The sequence below is a fragment of the Muntiacus reevesi genome, chromosome 4 (assembly GCF_963930625.1).
Source record: "Muntiacus reevesi chromosome 4, mMunRee1.1, whole genome shotgun sequence".
NCBI lineage: Eukaryota > Metazoa > Chordata > Mammalia > Artiodactyla > Cervidae > Muntiacus > Muntiacus reevesi.
Genome location: NC_089252.1, coordinates 71,912,509 through 71,931,309, shown reverse-complemented (window position 1 = coordinate 71,931,309; position 18,801 = coordinate 71,912,509). Strand labels below are relative to the sequence as shown.

The window sequence follows — 18,801 nt, the reverse complement described above, 5'->3', positions numbered from 1 at the left end:
ATCTTTAAGTCAAGCTTTCAATCTTGTCCTTTTACCCTCTTTTCTTGAATTTATATACTGAAGGCATTTCTCAATCCTAAAATCAGGTGGCTAAATATTCACCTTTGGTTTTTTCCTTGTTTTGCAACCCTTCTTTGTTTTTCTGTTGAGCTTTTCTTAATCCATCTAAAATGTATCCTGATACTGCTGAGCTTCCTCAGTGTCTGCTGGGAGAGTCATTCACAGTCCCAGGCAACTACATAGCTGCTGTTACTCAGGAGTGTACTATGTGGAGTCACCTCTGTAATACGCAGCTTGATTGCAGTCAACACCTACAATCTGAATGTCAGGCCTTGTGATTTTAGGTTTAAGCTTGCATTTGAAATCACTGTTTTGATCAGTCCATAGCATTTTTGTTCTATTTTGTTTTACTTTTTATTACGGAAAACTTCAAACACTCAGAAGAATATGGTAAAATGAAGCTAAAATACCCATCACCCAGCACAACATTTATTGATTTAAGAACATCCTTATACCTTCAATGTCTTTCCCCACTGGATCCTTCCACTGAATTTTTTTTATAGAGCATCACATACATCATATTATTTCATCCACCAATTTTTCAGAACATCTCTCTTTTTAAACAAAGCTACAATTCCATGATCACATCTAAAAAGTTTAATATGAGTTCTTAAATTCATCAAAAATCCAGTCAATGTTCAAATTTCCTCCAGTCTTTTATATTCTCAAAATATTTATTCATTCTTTAACTGATTAGTTGATTGATTGTATTTAAAGTTTGCTTCTTTTCAAATTAGGATTCAAATCAGGTCCTTGCACTGGGTGACTTCCTTGCTCTCTGGATTGACAGTATGTTCTAGGCATTGTTTTTACACTTTTTGTTCCAGATCTGGAATCAGCCATTTCTTTAGGGAGTTCTGGGAGGTAGTGTTCTAAGATCACAATCTAGAATGCTCATTGTGATTATTTTGAGACTTTTTCAGTGGACAGAGCTACTTCAAATTTAGGACTACAAGGTTTTCATTTAACCAGTACATCTGTATCTCCTCTTTTCCACACTGAGAAAACTGGTTCTTGTGGGTACAGAATGTGATAGCCTTTAAAATTTCCATAGCTGTTCATTTTATTTATCTCACAACACACAAAGGGCAGTCTCATAAAAATAGTATTAATACTATCATGATGCATATGATTACTGAAGATAGTTAATGTCTGCCAGGCATCCTGAGAAAACCTGGTTAACTTCTAGGGCTGGGTTGTTGGTTTATTTATTTATTTATTTTTGCTGTGGCAAAATGCTCATAACATCAGATTTATCATCTTATGCATTTTTCATATACAGCTCAGTGGTGTTAAATACATTCATAATGTTGTGCAACCATCATCACCATCCATCTCTATAACTCTTTATCTTGTAAAACTGAAACTCTACACCCCTTAAGCTCATAACTCCCCGTACTTCCCACCAGCCCCTGACAGCTCCCATTCTACTTTCTATCTTCATGATTTTAACTATTCTAAGCATCTCGTGTAAGTGGAATCATGCAGTGCTTGTCTTTCTGTGAGTAGCTTGCTTCATTTAGCATAATGACCTTAAGGTTCATGCATGTTGTTGCATATTGCAGAATTTCCTTCTTGTTTAAGGCTATATATATATCATGTTTTGCTCTTTCATCCATGTATTGATGGACAGTTGGGTTTCTTCCATGTTTTAGTTAATGTGAATAAAAGTCCTATGAACATGGGTGTGCAAACATCTCTTTGAGACCCTGCTTTGATTCTTTTAGGTCTATATAGACGTGGAATTGCTATATCATATGGTGATATGTACAATATACAAAGTTTCTAATTTCTCTCCATTCTCAGACACTTGTTTGCTGTTTTGTTGATAGTAGCTATTCTAATGGATGTGAGGTGATATATCATTTCGATTTTGATTTGCATTTCCCTAATGATTAGTGACACTGAACATTTTTTCATGTCCTTATTGGCCATTTGTATATCTTCTTTAGAGAAATATCTATTCAAACCTTTTGCCCTTTTAAAAATCAGGTTGTCTGTCTTTTTGTTTTTATATTTTCAGAGTCCTCTATATATTATTAATCTCTTATCAAATATATGATTTTCAAATATTTCCTCACTCTGTGTGTTGCCTTTTTACTTCATTGAGAGTGTCTCTGATGCCCCCAAATTTAAAACTATGAAGTCCAATTGGTTTGTTTTTTCTTTTGCCTTTTGTGTCATATCCAAGAAATCATTACCAGATCTAATGCTTTGAAGCTTTTGTTCTGTGTTTTATTCTGAGAGTTTTATTGTTCTAGATATTACATTTATGTCTTTGATCCATTTTGAGTTAATTTTTGTATATGGTGTTACGTAATGATTCATCTTCATTCTTTTGTATGTTGATATCCAGTTTTCCTGGCGCCATTTGTTGGAAAGACTGTTCTGGGACTGTATTTTTTGGTCCATACTGGTGGTGTAAATTTAAACCCCACACCCTCATCAAGGCAGGCTTGGATTCACAAGTTCTCAGTGAAGAGTATAGACTAAGATGATGTCCTGGTTGTCTTCTCTCCCCAGCAGATATGTTTGGTTTTCTTTTTCACTCTGTAATGGCAGCACTTGGAGAATTCCATTACCAGCACACAGGGTTCTTGGGCTAACCCCACTGTCTTTTCCCCATGATCCCCTTGTACTTATTAAATCCTAAGATTCTCATTTTTGCATAAGTTAGCAAGTGTTCTTAGGCCAGCCATGACTTCAGGACTAATTTACTACTCTTTTTTTCTCTCTCTTGACTTTCAGATGATGGAAATTTTCCTTACTTTTTGGGCAAGTTCAGCTATGTCTTTTAAAAGTAATTCTGTTCTATTTTATCCAGCATTTCTAGATGTTTTACCACTTCTCCCACCCTAATTTCGTGAAAATCCTCCTTCACTTTTCTGTTCTTTATTACTCAGTGGTGAAGACACTTAAAGCTCTCTAATTTTTTTGGCAAGAATGGCTCTAGACAGATGTTTTTGGAAATTTTATTAGTGATATATGCATTCATATATTTTAGTTGTCACTCTTTAGGACTTTTCATTTAGATTTTTATTACTAATATCTATGGTTGTTTCACTGTAGTTTGATTTACACAACTTGAAGTATGTTCAGCTTTTGTAAAGTTTCTGTGGATGTTTGCAAAGAATTTGTAGTCTTATTTATATTATAAAAAGAGAAATATAACTGATAAAAGTAACATATCTCCCTTATTCCTTAATTTAAACCCTGTTTCCTTTAGGCCCTTCCTTAGAGTCTCATTCTGCTTCAGATTGGAATTTTAGGATTTGTTAATAGAAATGCAATATAACTTTAAAACTATTTCTGAAAATTCAGAATTCATTTCCAAAAATCTGTTGATGATAATTAGCTGTCATCTTCTCCACATACTTAGGTGGCCAAGATGTCTTTCTGACAGAAGAACAGAAGAAATACTATAATGCAATGAAAAAATTAGGATCCAAAAAACCTCAAAGGCCCATTCCAAGGCCTCGGGTGAGAGCACTTGATTGATTCTAAATACATGGATGCATTAAGTGGTTATGAGGAACTCAGACATCTGCAGTGCCATTCTCTTTAATTTTTAAATTTATAGACTTGACCTGAGAACTCTATATGAACCAAGGTACACTGGTGTATGACTCGAGTTCTTAGGATAATCAGACATTCGAATTCAATAGTAAATGCCTGGGCAACAGCTTAAATTTACTTTTTCGTGAGCATTCGAGAGCTGCTTGGGCTTCCCAAGTGGCATTATTGGTAAAGAACCCGCCTGCCAATGCAGAAAACGTAAGAGATGCGGATTTGATCCTGGGGTCAGGCAGATACCCTGGAGGAGGGCACAGCAACTCACTCCAGTATTCTTGCCTGGAGAATGCCACGGTCAGAGGAGCTTGGCAGGCTGCAGTTCATAGGGTTGCAAAGAATCAGACATTACTGAAGCAACTTAGCATGCATGCATGCACGAGAGCTGCTCAGTATATACTCATTACAGTGATGTAAATTTAGCAGCTTATTTGAATGTAATCTTGGCCAATTTAAAATGTATTTATAATATATTTTACCACCTTTCTCTGGTGTGAAATTGAGGTCACGCATACTCACTTCCACTTCACAAGTATTTATGATAAACTTTCTATCTTAGGAGCGGACACACTTTTTCTGTAAAAGGCCAGGCAGTAAATATTTTAAGCTTTACAGGCCATGTGGTTTCTGCTATTACTACTCAACTTTGATGTTGTTACACAAAAGCAATCATTATAGATAGAGAACAAATGTTCTTGGCCGTGCTCCAGTATAACTTTATTTATAAACACCAAAATTTGGATTTCATGTAATTTTCATGTGTCAAAATTTTATTCTTTTTGAGTTTTTTCCCCCAAAACTCACTCTGAGTAAAACCTGTTCGGAGCTCATGGGCTATACTAAAATAGGTGAGGGACCGGATTTGGCCTTTGGGCCACAGATTGCTAAACCCTGACTTACGAGGTACTTACAGGGCTGCTCTGTGCTTACAGTCCATCAAGGGGCTGGAATTTGAGAGCATTAGATTATAAAGTCATACAACAGGCACAGTTGGTAGTTCTGAGAAGCGAGTTTGGAGGCTTTCAAGATGAGGAGGGTCGGGGGTACCGAAAAGTCTGAGAAAGCAGTATGGAAGAGGGGCTTGATATCTGATGCATGTAGAGGACTTGGAGATTTTCATTCAACCATGAGGTCCCAAATTATCAAAGTGAAAGTGAAAGTTGCTTAGTCATGTCCAACTCTTTGTCATCCCATGGACTATACAGTCCATGGAATTCTCCAGGCCAGAATACTGGAGTGGGTAGCCTTTCCCTTCTCCAAGAGATCTTCCCAATCCAGGGATCGAATCCAGGTCTCCCACATTGCAGGCAGATTCTTTACCAGTTGAGCCACAAGGGAAGCCCAAGAATACTGGAGTGGGTAGCCTAAACCTTCTCCAGCTGGGCCTTCCTGACCTAGGAATCGAACTGGGGTCTCCTGCATTGCAGGTGGATTCTTTCCCAATTGAGCTATGAGGGAAACCCTAAATTATCAAAGGTATATTTAATTTCCTGCTATTCCCAGCAATCAGAATAGAGCCTAGCATTAAGTACATTTTCAATGATTTGTTGAATAAAGAAGTATGTTTTAGGGCACAAAATCCATTCCACTAGGTTTAAACATTTATGTTGTACTAAAAATGTCTCTAAATGTCAGGACAAGTGTTTAGAATTTATACAATGAAAAATTTTTACAAAAAGTTTAATGATAAAATTATATTTATAGAGTTTTCATCTGACAACAGTATGTGGAACTTAAATTTACCTAAGTCATATCTAGCTTTTAAGTATCATACTCATTTTCCAGTACTAATTTCACTTTCAAGTGACTTCACAAGGACAGAAATGGTAAGGACCTAACAGAAGCAGAAGAGATTAAGAAAAAGTGGCAAGAATACATAGAAGAACTGTACAAAAAAGGTCTTAATGACCCAGATAACCATGATGATGTGGTCACTCACCTAGAGCCAGACTTCCTAGAATGTGAGGTCATGTGGACCTTAGGAAGCATTACTACAAACAAAGCTAGTGGAGGTGATAGAATTTCAGCTGAGCTATTTCAAATCCTAAAAGATGATGCTGTTGAAGTGTTGCAGTCAATATGCCAGCAAATTTGGAAAACTCATCCATGGCCACAAGACTGGAAAAGTCAGTTTTCATTCCAATCCCAAAGAATGTTCCAGTTGTGCTTATTTCACATGCTAGCAAGGTTATGCTCAGAATCCTTCAAGCTAGGCTTCAGCAGTTTGTGAACCAAGAACTTCCAGATGTTCAAGCTGGATTTAGAAAAGGCAGAGGAACCAGGGATCAAATTGCCAACATTCGCTGAACCAGGGAGAAAGCAAAGGAATTCCAGAAAAACATCTACTTCTGCTTCAGTGACTATGCTAAAGACTTTGACAGAGATGGGAGTACCAGACCACCTTACCTGTCTCCTGAGAAACCAGGTCAAGAAAGAAGCAGCAGTTAGAACTGGACATGGAATGACTGACTGGTTCCAAATGGGGAAAGAAGTATGACAAGGCAGGTATGGTCACCCTGCTCATTTAACTTTGATGTGGAAGCTACAGTCCATGGGCCCACAGAGTTGGACATGACTGAGCGACTAAGCACAGCACAGAGTGAAAGTGAAAGCTGCTCAGGCGTGTCCAACTCTCTGCTACCCCATGGACTACACAGGCCATGGAATTCTCCAGGCCAGAATACTGGAGTGGGTAGCCTTTCCCTTCTCCAGGGGATCTTCCCAACCCAGGGATCAAACCCTGGTCTCCTGCATTACAGGTGGACTGTTTGCCAGCTGAGCCACAAGGAAGCCCAGGAATACTGGAGGGGGTAGCCTATCCCTTCTCCAGCAGATCTTCCCACCCCAGTAATTGAACTGGGATGTCCTGCATTGTCGGTGGATTCTTTACCAACTAAGCTATCAGGGAAGCCCACAGCACAGAGTACATCATGCAAAATGCCAGGCTGGATGAATCACAAAGTGGAATCAGGATTGCTGGGAGAAATATCAACAACCTCAGATATGCAGATGATATCACTCTAATGGCAGAAAGTGAAGAGGAACTAAAGAGCCTCTTGATGAGGGTGCAAGAGGAGAGTGAAAAAGCTGACTTGAAATTCAACTTTGAAAAAATCATGACATCCAGTCCCACCATTTCATGGAAAATAGAAGGGGAATAAGTGGAAGCAGTGACAAATTTTATTTTCTTGGACTCTCAAATCACCATGGACAGAGACTGCATAAAATTAAAAGCCGCTTGTTCCTTGGAAGGAAAGCTATGACAAACCTAGACAGGGTATTAAAAAGCAGAGACATCACTTTGCCAACAAGGTCTCTATAGTCAGAGCTATGGTTTTCCTAGTAGTCATACATGGATGTGAGAGTTGAACCATAAAGAAGACTGAGCGCTGAATAATTGATGCTTTCAAATTGTGTCACTAGAGAAAATTCTTGAGAGTCCCTTTGACTGCAAGGAGATCAAACCAGTCAATCCTAAGGGAAATCAACCCTGAATACTCATTGGAAAGACTGATGCTGAAATTGAAACTCCAATACTTTGACCACCTGATGCAAAGAGCTGACTCATTGGAAATGACCCTGATCCTGGGAAAGATTGAAAGCAAAAGGAGAAAGGGATGGCAGAGAACAAGGTAGTTGGATGGCATCAATGAGTCAATGGACATGAATTTGAGCAAACTCCAGGAGATAGTGAAGGACAGAAGAAGCCTGGCATGCTACAGTTCATGGGGTCACAAAGAGTCAGACGTGAGTTAGTGACTGAACAACAGCAAACACTTTGAAGTTCTTATTTAAACTTGAGCCAACAAGAAAGGCAAAGAGAATTTTTGTTTATATGTGCATGATATGCAACCATTGATTCAGTACCAGTTGGTCCCAGATTTGAAGTTTATTAAAAGACTCATGAGACACCCATTTACTAGTTTGTTTCGTGAAGGATGTGAAGCTGGCAGTGCAGCACACAGTTGAACAGAAGCTGCAGTGACACATATGCAGCTTCTAGGCCTCTGCACTGCACTGGGCTTCCCAGGTGGCTCAGTGGTAAGAGGACCCACCTGCCGATGCAGGCAGAGACACAGGAGACACAGTTTCTATCCCTGGATTGGAAAGATCCCCTGGAAGGGGAAATGACAACCCACTGCAGTATTCTTGCCTGGCTGGGAAAATCCCATGGACAGAGGAGCCTGGCAGGCTGCAGTCCATGGGGTTGCAAAGAGTTGGACGTGACTGAGCACACAACACACATACTGCACTGGACATGTCAGAATGCAAGAGATGAACTTGAAGTGGGCATGGACTGCTTTCCCACAGGGATGCCGCCACCTCCATTCCTAACTATCTGTTATAGCTTGTTTGTTGCGTGTCTCATCGGGGAGTAGGTCTTACCCCAGAGACATTCCTGCATGGCTCACCAATCATGGCTTCACAATGAGTGATTCCGACAACCAAGGGCAACTCACCAGTTAATGCCAAGCATTTATCTTAAACTCTATACTCCAGAGAGCAGTGTTGCATGAGGTAAACCCCAAACCCTGTCCCCTGGTGTCCGAATTTGAGCTTAGACTTTGAATCAGCTGTTAGCCCTTAACTGGGCTTCCAAGGTGGTGCAAATGGTAAAGAGTTCGCCTGCCAATGAAGGAGACACAAGAGACATGAGTCCAGTGCCTGGGTCAAGAAGATCCCCTGGAGAAGGAAGTGGTACTCCACTCCAGTATTCTTGCCTGGGAAATCCTATGGCCAGAGGAGCCTGGTGGGCCCCAGTCCACAGGATCACAAAGAGTCAGACATGACTGAGCATGTATAGGCTAGACACACTAGCCCTTAACTCCCCAGAGATTTTTTTTTTTAATTTCTAAAGTCTACATATTATCTTTTGATCTTTGGAGTAGCAACTGCATAGAGAGGGAAGTACAGCTGTTTTAACCTGAGAAGTGATGGATATTCTTTCCAGCAGTAAGACCAAGGGATCTGGAATCATTTCTACCTAAAGCATTCCCACAAGGTAGCTTCATTACAGGCTTTAAAAATTATCCTGAGGTATAGAAGTCACTATAAAATGACATAGAATGTATGTAGAATACATTAAAATACATAGAATGTATCTTAAAATAACATAGATTTTTTTTTTGATCCTCTACCACATTTGGTAGCTTATATTTTTAATTTCCTCCACTTTCTAAATATTAGAGTTGAACTGTAAGGCCAGTGCTTACCATGCCCTTACATTTTTTCTCAGCCCTTATTCTACTTTCTTGGAGAGTATCCTTAAAAGTATCGTTTCTCCAGGTCCTTTCTGACTTCCCAGTTGCATTCGCACATAGGAAAGGCATTTGACTTTCAAGTTTCTTCTCCAGACTCCTTAAAAGTTTTAGAGCTCCTGAAGCAAAGTTTGAAAGACATCAACTTACATGTAATATCCTTCTACTGCTGTTCCAACCCTTTTTCTTCTCATTGCCCTTGCTCTCCCATAGTGACAGCCTTCATTCTCTTGATGTTAGTTCATATCAGTACTGATGCCATGGAACTCCACATTTGCTTTCCAGCTCTCTGCCTGAACTCCAGACCCATACCTCTACCTGCTCATGTCCCTTGGATGTCCCACTGGGCACTTCAAACTCCAGGGTACCCAGGACATATCCATCATCTCCCCACCAAACTCCTTATCTGCTGTTCTCCAGTTGATAGAATGCACCAACAAGCAGAAATTATGACCTCAGCCTTAACTTTCCCACAGCCTACTCCATTAGAACACTCTTGGACTCCTGCTTCTACTTCCATATTAGTTCTTAAACCTAAAAACTCATGTCTTTCTCTACTGTTAGGACCACAAAATATCATCTTTTGCCTGGATTACCCTAACAGATGCCTGGGGCTGTTGACATGAATTCTCAGGGGTCTGTGCATTTTCTAATAGAACGCTATGTGCATACTTTGATTAGATGATATATAATATGAAATAATCTAATATATACATATGGTGTATATATATATATATATTAGATTATACATAAACAAGCAATGTATAGTCAAGCATGCCATACAATATCAGTGTCTGAGTTTGTGCTAAAGAACAGTTTTCATTTAAGCAAACAACCAAGTAGTGCCTTATAGAGATAATTAAAGAAAATAGTGGAGTAGTTGAGTCTTGCACTGCACATGGTAGATAAGGCACGGAAACTTGAGTTAGAACCTGTACTAGAGCAATCAGCACACCTTTACTTTGGAGCAGGCCATCCATGTACGAAACAATATGCAAGTTCACCATCAGTACTAATGTGAAATAATCAGTTTTTCTGTTTTCAGTTTTAGTATTCACTGGATTAGAATCCCATTTATCTAGCCTTATTGTCAAGTGAACAAGAATTAGAAAATTGACTTTCAAGAATTGTTTGAATACAATGTTTTGGTTGAGTATAGGTTCTGATTATTCTAAACTAACAAATGGAGCCTTGGAGATGTTAATTCTGTCTTGTTCAACAAAAGTATGTAAGCAAGTATCCTCTGCATTAATATTATTAAAGTCAAAAAATACAGAAGTAGGTGAAATATACAGACCAAAGTTCATTTTTTTATGATTAAACCCAACATGAGGTATTTTATTTCAGCAAAAACAAATCATCCACCACATCAAAGTTATGTTGTTACTAAAAATATACATATTTATTTAGTTTCAAAATGGGATTAAAGCTATATGCCTACATTTTAAAACCAGTTTCTAATTAAATTTAATGAAATTAAATGAAAAATATCTATTAGAAGAATTTCTTGCCCTTTAAAAAGTGTGCATTTTCCAAGAAACTACTTTAATTGTAAGAGAGGACAAATGCTATTGTATGTGCCTTTTAATGTTTGTGACTTAATTCCTACAACTCCAAATGATCTATGATTCCTTTTTATTTTTCCTCAGAACAAATGCCAAGGTTTTGTGTTTGACCTCGTCACACACCAGGTCTTTGACATCATTATCATCATCCTCATTCTCCTCAACATGCTTAGCATGATGGCTGAATCATATGACCAGTCAGACGCCATGAAACATTTACTTGATCGTCTCAACCTGGCCTTTGTGGTCATCTTTGGATTTGAGTGTCTCATCAAAATCTTTGCTTTGAGGCAATACTACTTCACCAATGGCTGGAATTTATTTGACTGTGTGATCTTGGGCCTTTCTATTGTTAGTAAGTAAAATTGGCAACCCAGAGGGGCTTTAATCTGAGAGCCAGAAGTAAACTTGTAAATCTTATCATTTGAAATTTTGTCCAGAGTATCCACAGAGCAGAAAATTAAATTTAATGTGGTTTTTGGAAAAAAAATAGATGAATGAATGCCATTATCTTTGGGGAGTTGCTAGAAGATACAGAGTAATTTTCACTCCCTTGACTATCTACACAATTGAAATACAGTTAAGTAATTATGTGGATCATTTATTCAATGGGGATAGATGAAATTAAGATGACTTAGAAGTTTTTGTGGGGCTACCTACTTTATCCAGGGAATTGAGTCAAAGTTCCATTTTCTTCTACAACTATAAGGCCTAAAGAGCTTTTCTTGTTTTAAGGATTTGGCATTTAGTTTCCATGTTTTTCTCTAGTTCAAAATCCTTGTGGATGTCAGATCACAATTACTGTGTCCCAGTGACATTGCCGGGCCTTCCCTTCCCTCCTCCTTATAGAGGGCCTCCACGGCTCACCCTGTATGGGTCTTGTGAGAGTGTGTCATGAGGACAAATAGTGCTTTTTTGTTGTTCTGAATCTCACGTTAAATTACAGTGGAATCTACATAGTGTGTCAGCTGCTTCGGTTTCACTCACCAACTAGCGCACCCTATAATCACTATATTTTTCTTAACTGCAGACAGAAATTAACCTTAAGGTTTATAGAAGAATAGGGAGAAAAAGAGGGTTATTGCCTTATACCTTTCCATGAAACATATACACACACATGCACGTACATTAACTTCGAAGTTAAATTCTTCATGACTAAGCTGTACGATTTTACTCTGGGTTTTTGAAGTCTGCTTTAATTAAACTGATAATTTAACTATAATTGCGTATAACTACCTATGGGTTCCTCTCATTGTTCAAAGAGCATGAAGGCAGTGAAAATGAATTTCACAAGTGGAAGCTTTTGTTTTATCTCAGAAGGGATGCAATAAACAGACTCCCTGGATCAAAATATTTTGGTTCTTAACACGATAGCAGCAATGCAGATGTGTCAGGGACCAAGAAAATGGTACAGTTCATAGTCTGTTCTACTTTTTAGCCATGGAAACTTATGTAGATAAGGCTTAGTAATAGATCTTTTGATATACTTATGGTTAAATAGACTGTTAATCTTTATTAGTCAGTTTCAAGCACAAGTCCTAGTGAAATTGACAGCAGCAATAAAGTTAGAAAATCATGATGAGTCTGGGGCAACCACCTGAGCACTTAAAGAGCTCTTCCTCCAATATGCAGAGAGCAGCTCATTCATTCCACTATTTGCTGAACTTTTTCCAGGCAGTACCAGGCATTGTAGAGTTCACAGTAACTGAAGGAGGTCGCCATTACCCCTACCATATAGCCAATAGCCTACCATAGAGACTGAAGACTGTAGGACTGGGCCGCCGCAAGCCAAAGTACAGGTAGAAAGCACAGCCCCTCCCATCAGCAGAAAATTGGATTAAAGATTAACTGAGCAAGGTACCGGAGAAGGCAATGGCACCCCATTCCAGTACTCTCGCCTGGAAAATCCCATGGACGAAGGAGCCTGGTGCAGGCTACAGTCCATGGGGTCGCGAAGAGTCAGACACGACTGAAGCAACTTAGCATGCATGCATGCATTGGAGAAGGAAATGGAAACCCACTCCAGTGTTCTTGCCTGGAGAATCCCATGGACAGAGGAGCCTGGTAGGCTGCAGTCCATGGGGTCGCGAAGAGTCGGAAATGACTGAGCGACTTCACTTTCACTTTTCACTTTCCTACAATTGGAGAAGGAAATGGCAACCCACTCCAGTGTTCTTGCCTGGAGAATCCCAGGGACGGCAGAGCCTGGTGGGCTGCTGTCTATGGGGTCACACAGAGTCAGACATGACTGAAGCGACTTAGCAGCAGCAGCAGAGCAAGATACAGCCCTCCAGAGCAAGACCCAGTCTTCCCTGCAGCCAGTCCCTCCTATCAGGAAGCTTGCACAAACTCTTACCCTCATCCCTCAGAGGGCAGACAGAATGAAAACCACAATCACAGAAAGCTAACCAAAATGATCACATGGATCACACCCTTGTATAGCTCAGTGAAACTATGAGCCATGCTGTGTAGGGCCACCCAAGACAAATGAGTCATGGTGAGTTCTAACAAAACGTGGTCCACTGGAGAAGGGAATGGCAAATCACTTCAGCATTCTTACCTTGAGAACCCCACAAACAGTATGATAAGGCAAAAAGATATGACACTGAAAGATAAACACCCACCCCACCCCCAGGCCAGTAGATGTCCAATATGCTATTGGAGAGGAGTGGAGAAATAGCTCCAAAAGGAATGAAGAGGCTTAGCCAAAAGGGAAATGATGCCCAGTTGTGGATATGTCTGGTGGTGAAAGTAAAATCTGGTGCTATAAAGAACAGTATTGCATAGGAACCTGGAACGTTAGGTCCATGAATCAAGGTAAATTGGAAGTGGTCAAACAGGAAATGGCAAGGGTCAACATTGACATTTTAGGAATCAATGAATTAAAATGGACCAGAGTGGGCAAATTTAATTCAGATGACCCTTATATCTGCTACTGTGGGCAAGAATCCCTTAGACGAAATGGGGTAGCCCTCAAAGTCAACTAAAGTATCTAAAATGCACTACTTGGATGCACTCTCAAAAATGGCAGAATAATCTCTGTTCATTTCCAAGGCAAACTGTTCAACATGACAGTAATCCAAGTCTGTGCCCTAACCACTGTGCTGAAGAGTATAAAGTTGAATGCTTCCATATAACCTACAAGACCTTCTAAAATAACACCAAAAAAAATATCCTTTTCATCATAGGGGACTAGAATGCAAAAGTAGGAAGTCAAGTTATACCTGGAGTAACAGGCAAGTTTGACCTCAGAGTACAAAATGAATCAGGGAAAAGACTAGCAGAGTTTTTCCAAGAGAATGCTCTGGTCATAGCAAACACCCTTTTCCAACAACACAAGAGACGACTGTACACATGGATGTCACCAGATGGTCAATACTGAAATTAGGTTGTTATATTATTTGTAGCTGAAGATGGAGAAGCTCTATATCATTAGCAAAAACAAGACAGGGAGCTAACTGTGGCTCAGATCATGAGCTCCATATTGTAAAATTCAGACTTAAATTCAAGTAAGTAGGGAAAACTACTAGACCATTCAGGTATGACCTAAATCAAATCCCTTATGATTAAACAGTGAAAGTGACGAGTAGATTCAAGGGATTAGATCTGACTGACAGAGTGCCTGAAGAACTATGGGCAGAGGTTTGTGACGTTGTACAGAAGGCAGTGATCCAAACCATCGCCAAGAAAAAGAAATGCAACAAGGCAAAATGGTTGTCTGAGGAGGCCTTACAAATAGTTGAGAAGAGAAGCGAAAGACAAAGGAGAAATGGAAAGATATATCCATCTGAATTCAGAGTTCCAAAGAATAGCAAGGAGAGATAAGAAAGCCTTCCTAAGTGATCATTGCAAAGAAATAGAGGAAAACAACAGAATGGGAAAGACTAGAGATCTCTTCAAGAGAGTTAGAGATACCAAGGGAACATTTCATGAAAAGATAGGCACAATAAAGGAAAGAAACGGTATGAACCTAATAGAAGCAGAAGAGGTTAAGAAGAGGTGGCAAGAATACACAGAAGAACTATACAAAAATGATCTTCATGACACAGATAACCACGATGGTGTGACCATCATCTAGAGCCAGACATCCTGAAGTCTGAAGTCAAATAGGCCTTAGGAAGCATTACTACAAACAAAGCTAATAGGGGTGATGGAATTCTGTCTGAGCTGTTTAAAATCCTAAAAGATGATGCTGTGAAAGTGCTGCACTCAATATGTCAGCAAATTTGGAAAACTCAACTGTGGCCCCAGGACTGGAAAAGGTCAGTTTTCATTCCAATCCCAAAGAAGGGCAATGTCAAAGAACATTTAAACTACCATACAATTACACTCATTTTAATGTCAGCAAGGTTATGTTTAAAATCCTTCAAGCTAGGCTCCAGCAGCACATGAACCGAGAACTTCTAGGTATACAAACTGGGTTTAGAAAAGTCAGAGGAATCAGAGATCAAATTGCCAACATCTGTTGAATCACAGAAAAAGCAGGGGAATTCTGGAAAAATATCTACTTCTGCTTCACTGACTTTGCTAAAACCTTTGACTCTGAGGATCACAACAAATTGTGGACAATTCTACAAGAGATAGGAGTACCAGACCACCTCACCTGCCTCCTGGGAAACCTGTATGCAGGTCAAGAAGCAATAATTATAACTGGACATGGAACAACTGACTGCTTCAAAAGGAATATGTACATTGTCACCCTGCTTATTTAACTTATGTGCAGAGTACATCATGTGAAATGCTGGGCTGGATGAAGCACAGCTGGAATCAAAATTGCTGGGAGAAATATCTGTAACTTCAGATATGCAAATAATACCACCCTAATGGCAGAAGGTGAACAGAAACTGAAGAGCCTCTTGAAGGTGAAAGAAGTGAGTGAAAAAATTGACTTAAGAATTCAACATTCAAAAAATGAAGATCATGGCATTCAGTCCCATAACTTCATGCCAAATAGATGGGAGAAAAATGAAAACAATGACAGACTTTATTTTCCTGGGCTCACAAATCACTGCAGATGGTGACTGCTACCATGAAATTAAAAGATGCTTGCTCCTTGGAAGAAAAGCTATGACAAAACTAGACAGCGTATTAAAAAGCAGAGACATCACTTTGCTGACAAAGGTCCTTATAGTCAAAACTATGGTTTTTCCAGTAGTCATGCATGCATATGAGAGTTTGACCATAAAGAAGGCCGAGTGTTGAAGAATTGATGCTGTCGAACTATGGTGCTAGAGAAGACTCTAGAGAGTCTCTTGGACAGTCAAGAGATCAAACCAGCCAATCCTAAAGGAAATCAACCCTGAACATTCATTGGAAGAACTGATGTTGAAGCTGAAGCTCCAGTACTTTGGCCACCTGATTCAAAGAGCGACTCATTGGAAAAGACCCTAATGCTGGGAAAGATTGAAGGCAGGAGGAGAAGTGGGTGACACAGGATGAGATGGTTGGATGACGTCACCAACTCAATGGTCATGAGTTTGAGCAAACTCTGGGAGATAGTGAAGGGCAGGGAAACCTGGCATGCTGCAGTCTATGGAGTCACAAAGAATTGGACACGACTGAGTGACTGAACAACAACAAAATTAAGACCTACCACATTAAGGAATCAGAAAAAGACCGAGAAATTAATTGAACCCCAACTCACTTGCTGCATGAAAGAACTGAGCTCACAGGAAAGACAAATTACTGTGAGCTTGATTACTGAAAGAAATATTCACAGAAGAAGTGGACCTTAAAGGAGGGACTTCCTCCACTTGTTGCTGAAATGGTAAAAGTTCCACATCTCAAAAAAATTGGTTTTCCATCATTTCTAATGACCTTAGAGGATCCTAGAGGAAGAACAAGGCCCTGTGTGTACGAGGCAAGCATGTTCAAGCCATTCTGTAATATTGGGTTCAAAATGTGTTTTGTTTTAAACCCTTGTATCACTTGTTTGCAGAGCAAGCAATGAGAAAACAGGGTGACGTTTTAGGCCAAATATTCAGCAGTCTGCAGAAACTTCTGCTTGAGATGCCACTTCTGGGATATTTACAATAATAGAAAAACTGTCTCCAACTTATTCCCATAGCTTTTTGAGTTTGGACTTCCAGAAGTCCTTGGAATGAGCGTATTGACAAAGATGAGAAATCTGTGGCAGTTTTAGCCCAGAGACAAGCATCGCAACACCACCTTCTTTCTCTACCTCTGTCCTTGCCTATAGCAGGCTGTGTTCAAATTCCTCTACAGTAAGAACCTGTTTGTTTAAGAAACCTTGAGGTTAGGGGTGTACAACTTCCACTGATAGCTCACACTCAGGCTTCAGTAGCAGAAATTTCTCTTTGCATTATAATCTAAATGACTCCATCAATAGTTTATCTGTTTTCCATTCTATGTATATAATAAATATAGAAAACTGTTATATTTGCTACCTCATGAGTGATTTTAAATGCCCAACATCAATGATAATGTATTTCAAATCCATTAGGTAACTTACAAAATAGCCTTTAATAAGCTGCATTTTATTTCTTTTCTTTGGAGGGTCTTCTTAGATGTCCTGTCCCATCTAAATTCCTATCTAAATTGTATGAACCTTGAAAATTGCTCTTCAGTTTAAGGCACATATATTTTTTTCCCCCTGATATGGGTAAAAAAATTCTTAATTTTGTACATAAGCTGAAAAGTAATGGTAAAAATTTGGTCTCACTCAGATTGAAAGCAGGAGAGACAGGCTATGTCTAAAATCAATCTGCCTGCTGGAAACTCATTGACCCTCCTCCTTGTCTTCAGGTACAGTGGTTTCTGCCTTGGAAAGCCAGAAGCACATTCCTTTCCCTCCAACACTGTTCAGAGTGGTTCGCTTGGCTCGGATTGGCCGAATCCTGAGACTTGTTCGAGCAGCACGAAGAATCAGAACTCTGCTTTTCGCTCTGATGATGTCCCTGCCCTCTCTATTCAATATTGGTCTTCTCCTCTTTCTGGTTATGTTTATTTATGCCATTTTTGGTATGAACTCTTTTCGCAAAGTGGAGGAAGATTCTGGAATTGATGACATCTTCAACTTCCGAACTTTTATAAGCAGCATGCTCTGCCTCTTCCAGATAACCACGACAGCAGGCTGGGATGCCCTCCTCAGCCCCATGTTGAAATCAAAAGAGTCCTGTGACCCCAAGTCAGAGAGCTGTCACCTCTCTACCATAGCCATAATCTACTTCGTCACCTATATCATCATCTCCTCTCTCATTGTGGTCAACATGTATATTGCTGTGATTTTAGAAAACTTCAATGTAGCCACTGAAGAAAGTGAGGAACCTTTGGGTGAAGATGACTTTGAAATGTTCTACGAAGTCTGGGAAAAGTTTGACCCAGAAGCAACACAGTTTATCAAATATTCTGTCCTTTCTGACTTTGCTGATGCCCTTCCTGAGCCTCTGCGTGTGGCAAAGCCAAATAAATACCAATTTTTAGTCATGGACTTGCCAATGGTGAGTGGAGATCGTCTCCATTGCTTGGATATTCTCTTTGCTTTCACCAAGAGGGTACTTGGTGAGTCCAGTGGCCTGGATAGCATGAAAGCAGCGATAGAGGAGAAGTTCATGGAGGCCAACCCTTTCAAGAAGTTATATGAACCCATAGTCACCACCACCAAAAGGAAGGAAGAGGAAAGATGTGCTGCTGTTATTCAAAAGGCCTTTCGAAAGTACATGATGAAGACCAGGTGTACCTTGAAAGACAGGCCTCATTCAACCCTCCAGACACTCTCCAATGGAAACTTACCCAGCTCTGGCATGGCCGAGCGCAAGGTCCATTATGACTGAGCCCCACACCTCCACCCATACCTCACAGCCTCCAAGCCTCGCCTCCGGCCTGTGAGCTCCAAGCATCCACAGCTCTGTGTACAAACAAGTGAACTCTTCGAACTAGCCGTTCCTTTTTTCTTTTTTTTTTTTTCTAGCTGAAAGAAAATATTTTAGAATTCACATCAAAGGATTCTTATAGAGATAAGGGTGCCTGACTATTACTACCAGTACTGTTTTAACAAAGAAAAAGACACTAGAAAGGTCTATAGAAGACATACTAATGTGAAGATCGAAGCACAGTTCAAATTATGTCAAAAGAATAAGAAACAAAAAACACATTAAAGTTTTAAATTATGTTTCCCATGTGTTCCTGAGTACTGTGTCCAATACCTTTGTTGGATGTTTTCCCCAGTAAAAGTATGTGGTTTATCACGTATAGCTCTTTTGCATGCTAAGTGAGAATTCAAAACCTGCCAGTAAACACTTATTGCAGATTTTTTTAGCCAACGTTGAATACTTTGAGTTTATTTCAAACCTAAAAGCATGATCATGATTTGTGTCAGTTACTACCCT

General features: G+C 39.6%; 1 protein-coding gene across 1 annotated transcript in view; it reads left to right on the top strand.

Annotated features, from left to right (window-relative positions):
• The window catches only part of SCN11A (sodium voltage-gated channel alpha subunit 11), a 76,589-nt gene extending 58,174 nt beyond the window's left edge, over window positions 1-18,415 (top strand). Inside the window, exons 24-26 of the mRNA XM_065935243.1 lie at window positions 3,440-3,540; window positions 10,538-10,808; window positions 17,219-18,415. Of these exons, the coding sequence (XP_065791315.1) occupies window positions 3,440-3,540; window positions 10,538-10,808; window positions 17,219-18,246 (1,400 nt within the window). The 3' untranslated portion in view covers window positions 18,247-18,415. The remainder of the gene's footprint in view (window positions 1-3,439; window positions 3,541-10,537; window positions 10,809-17,218) is intronic.
• The last annotated feature ends 386 nt before the right edge of the window (window positions 18,416-18,801 follow it).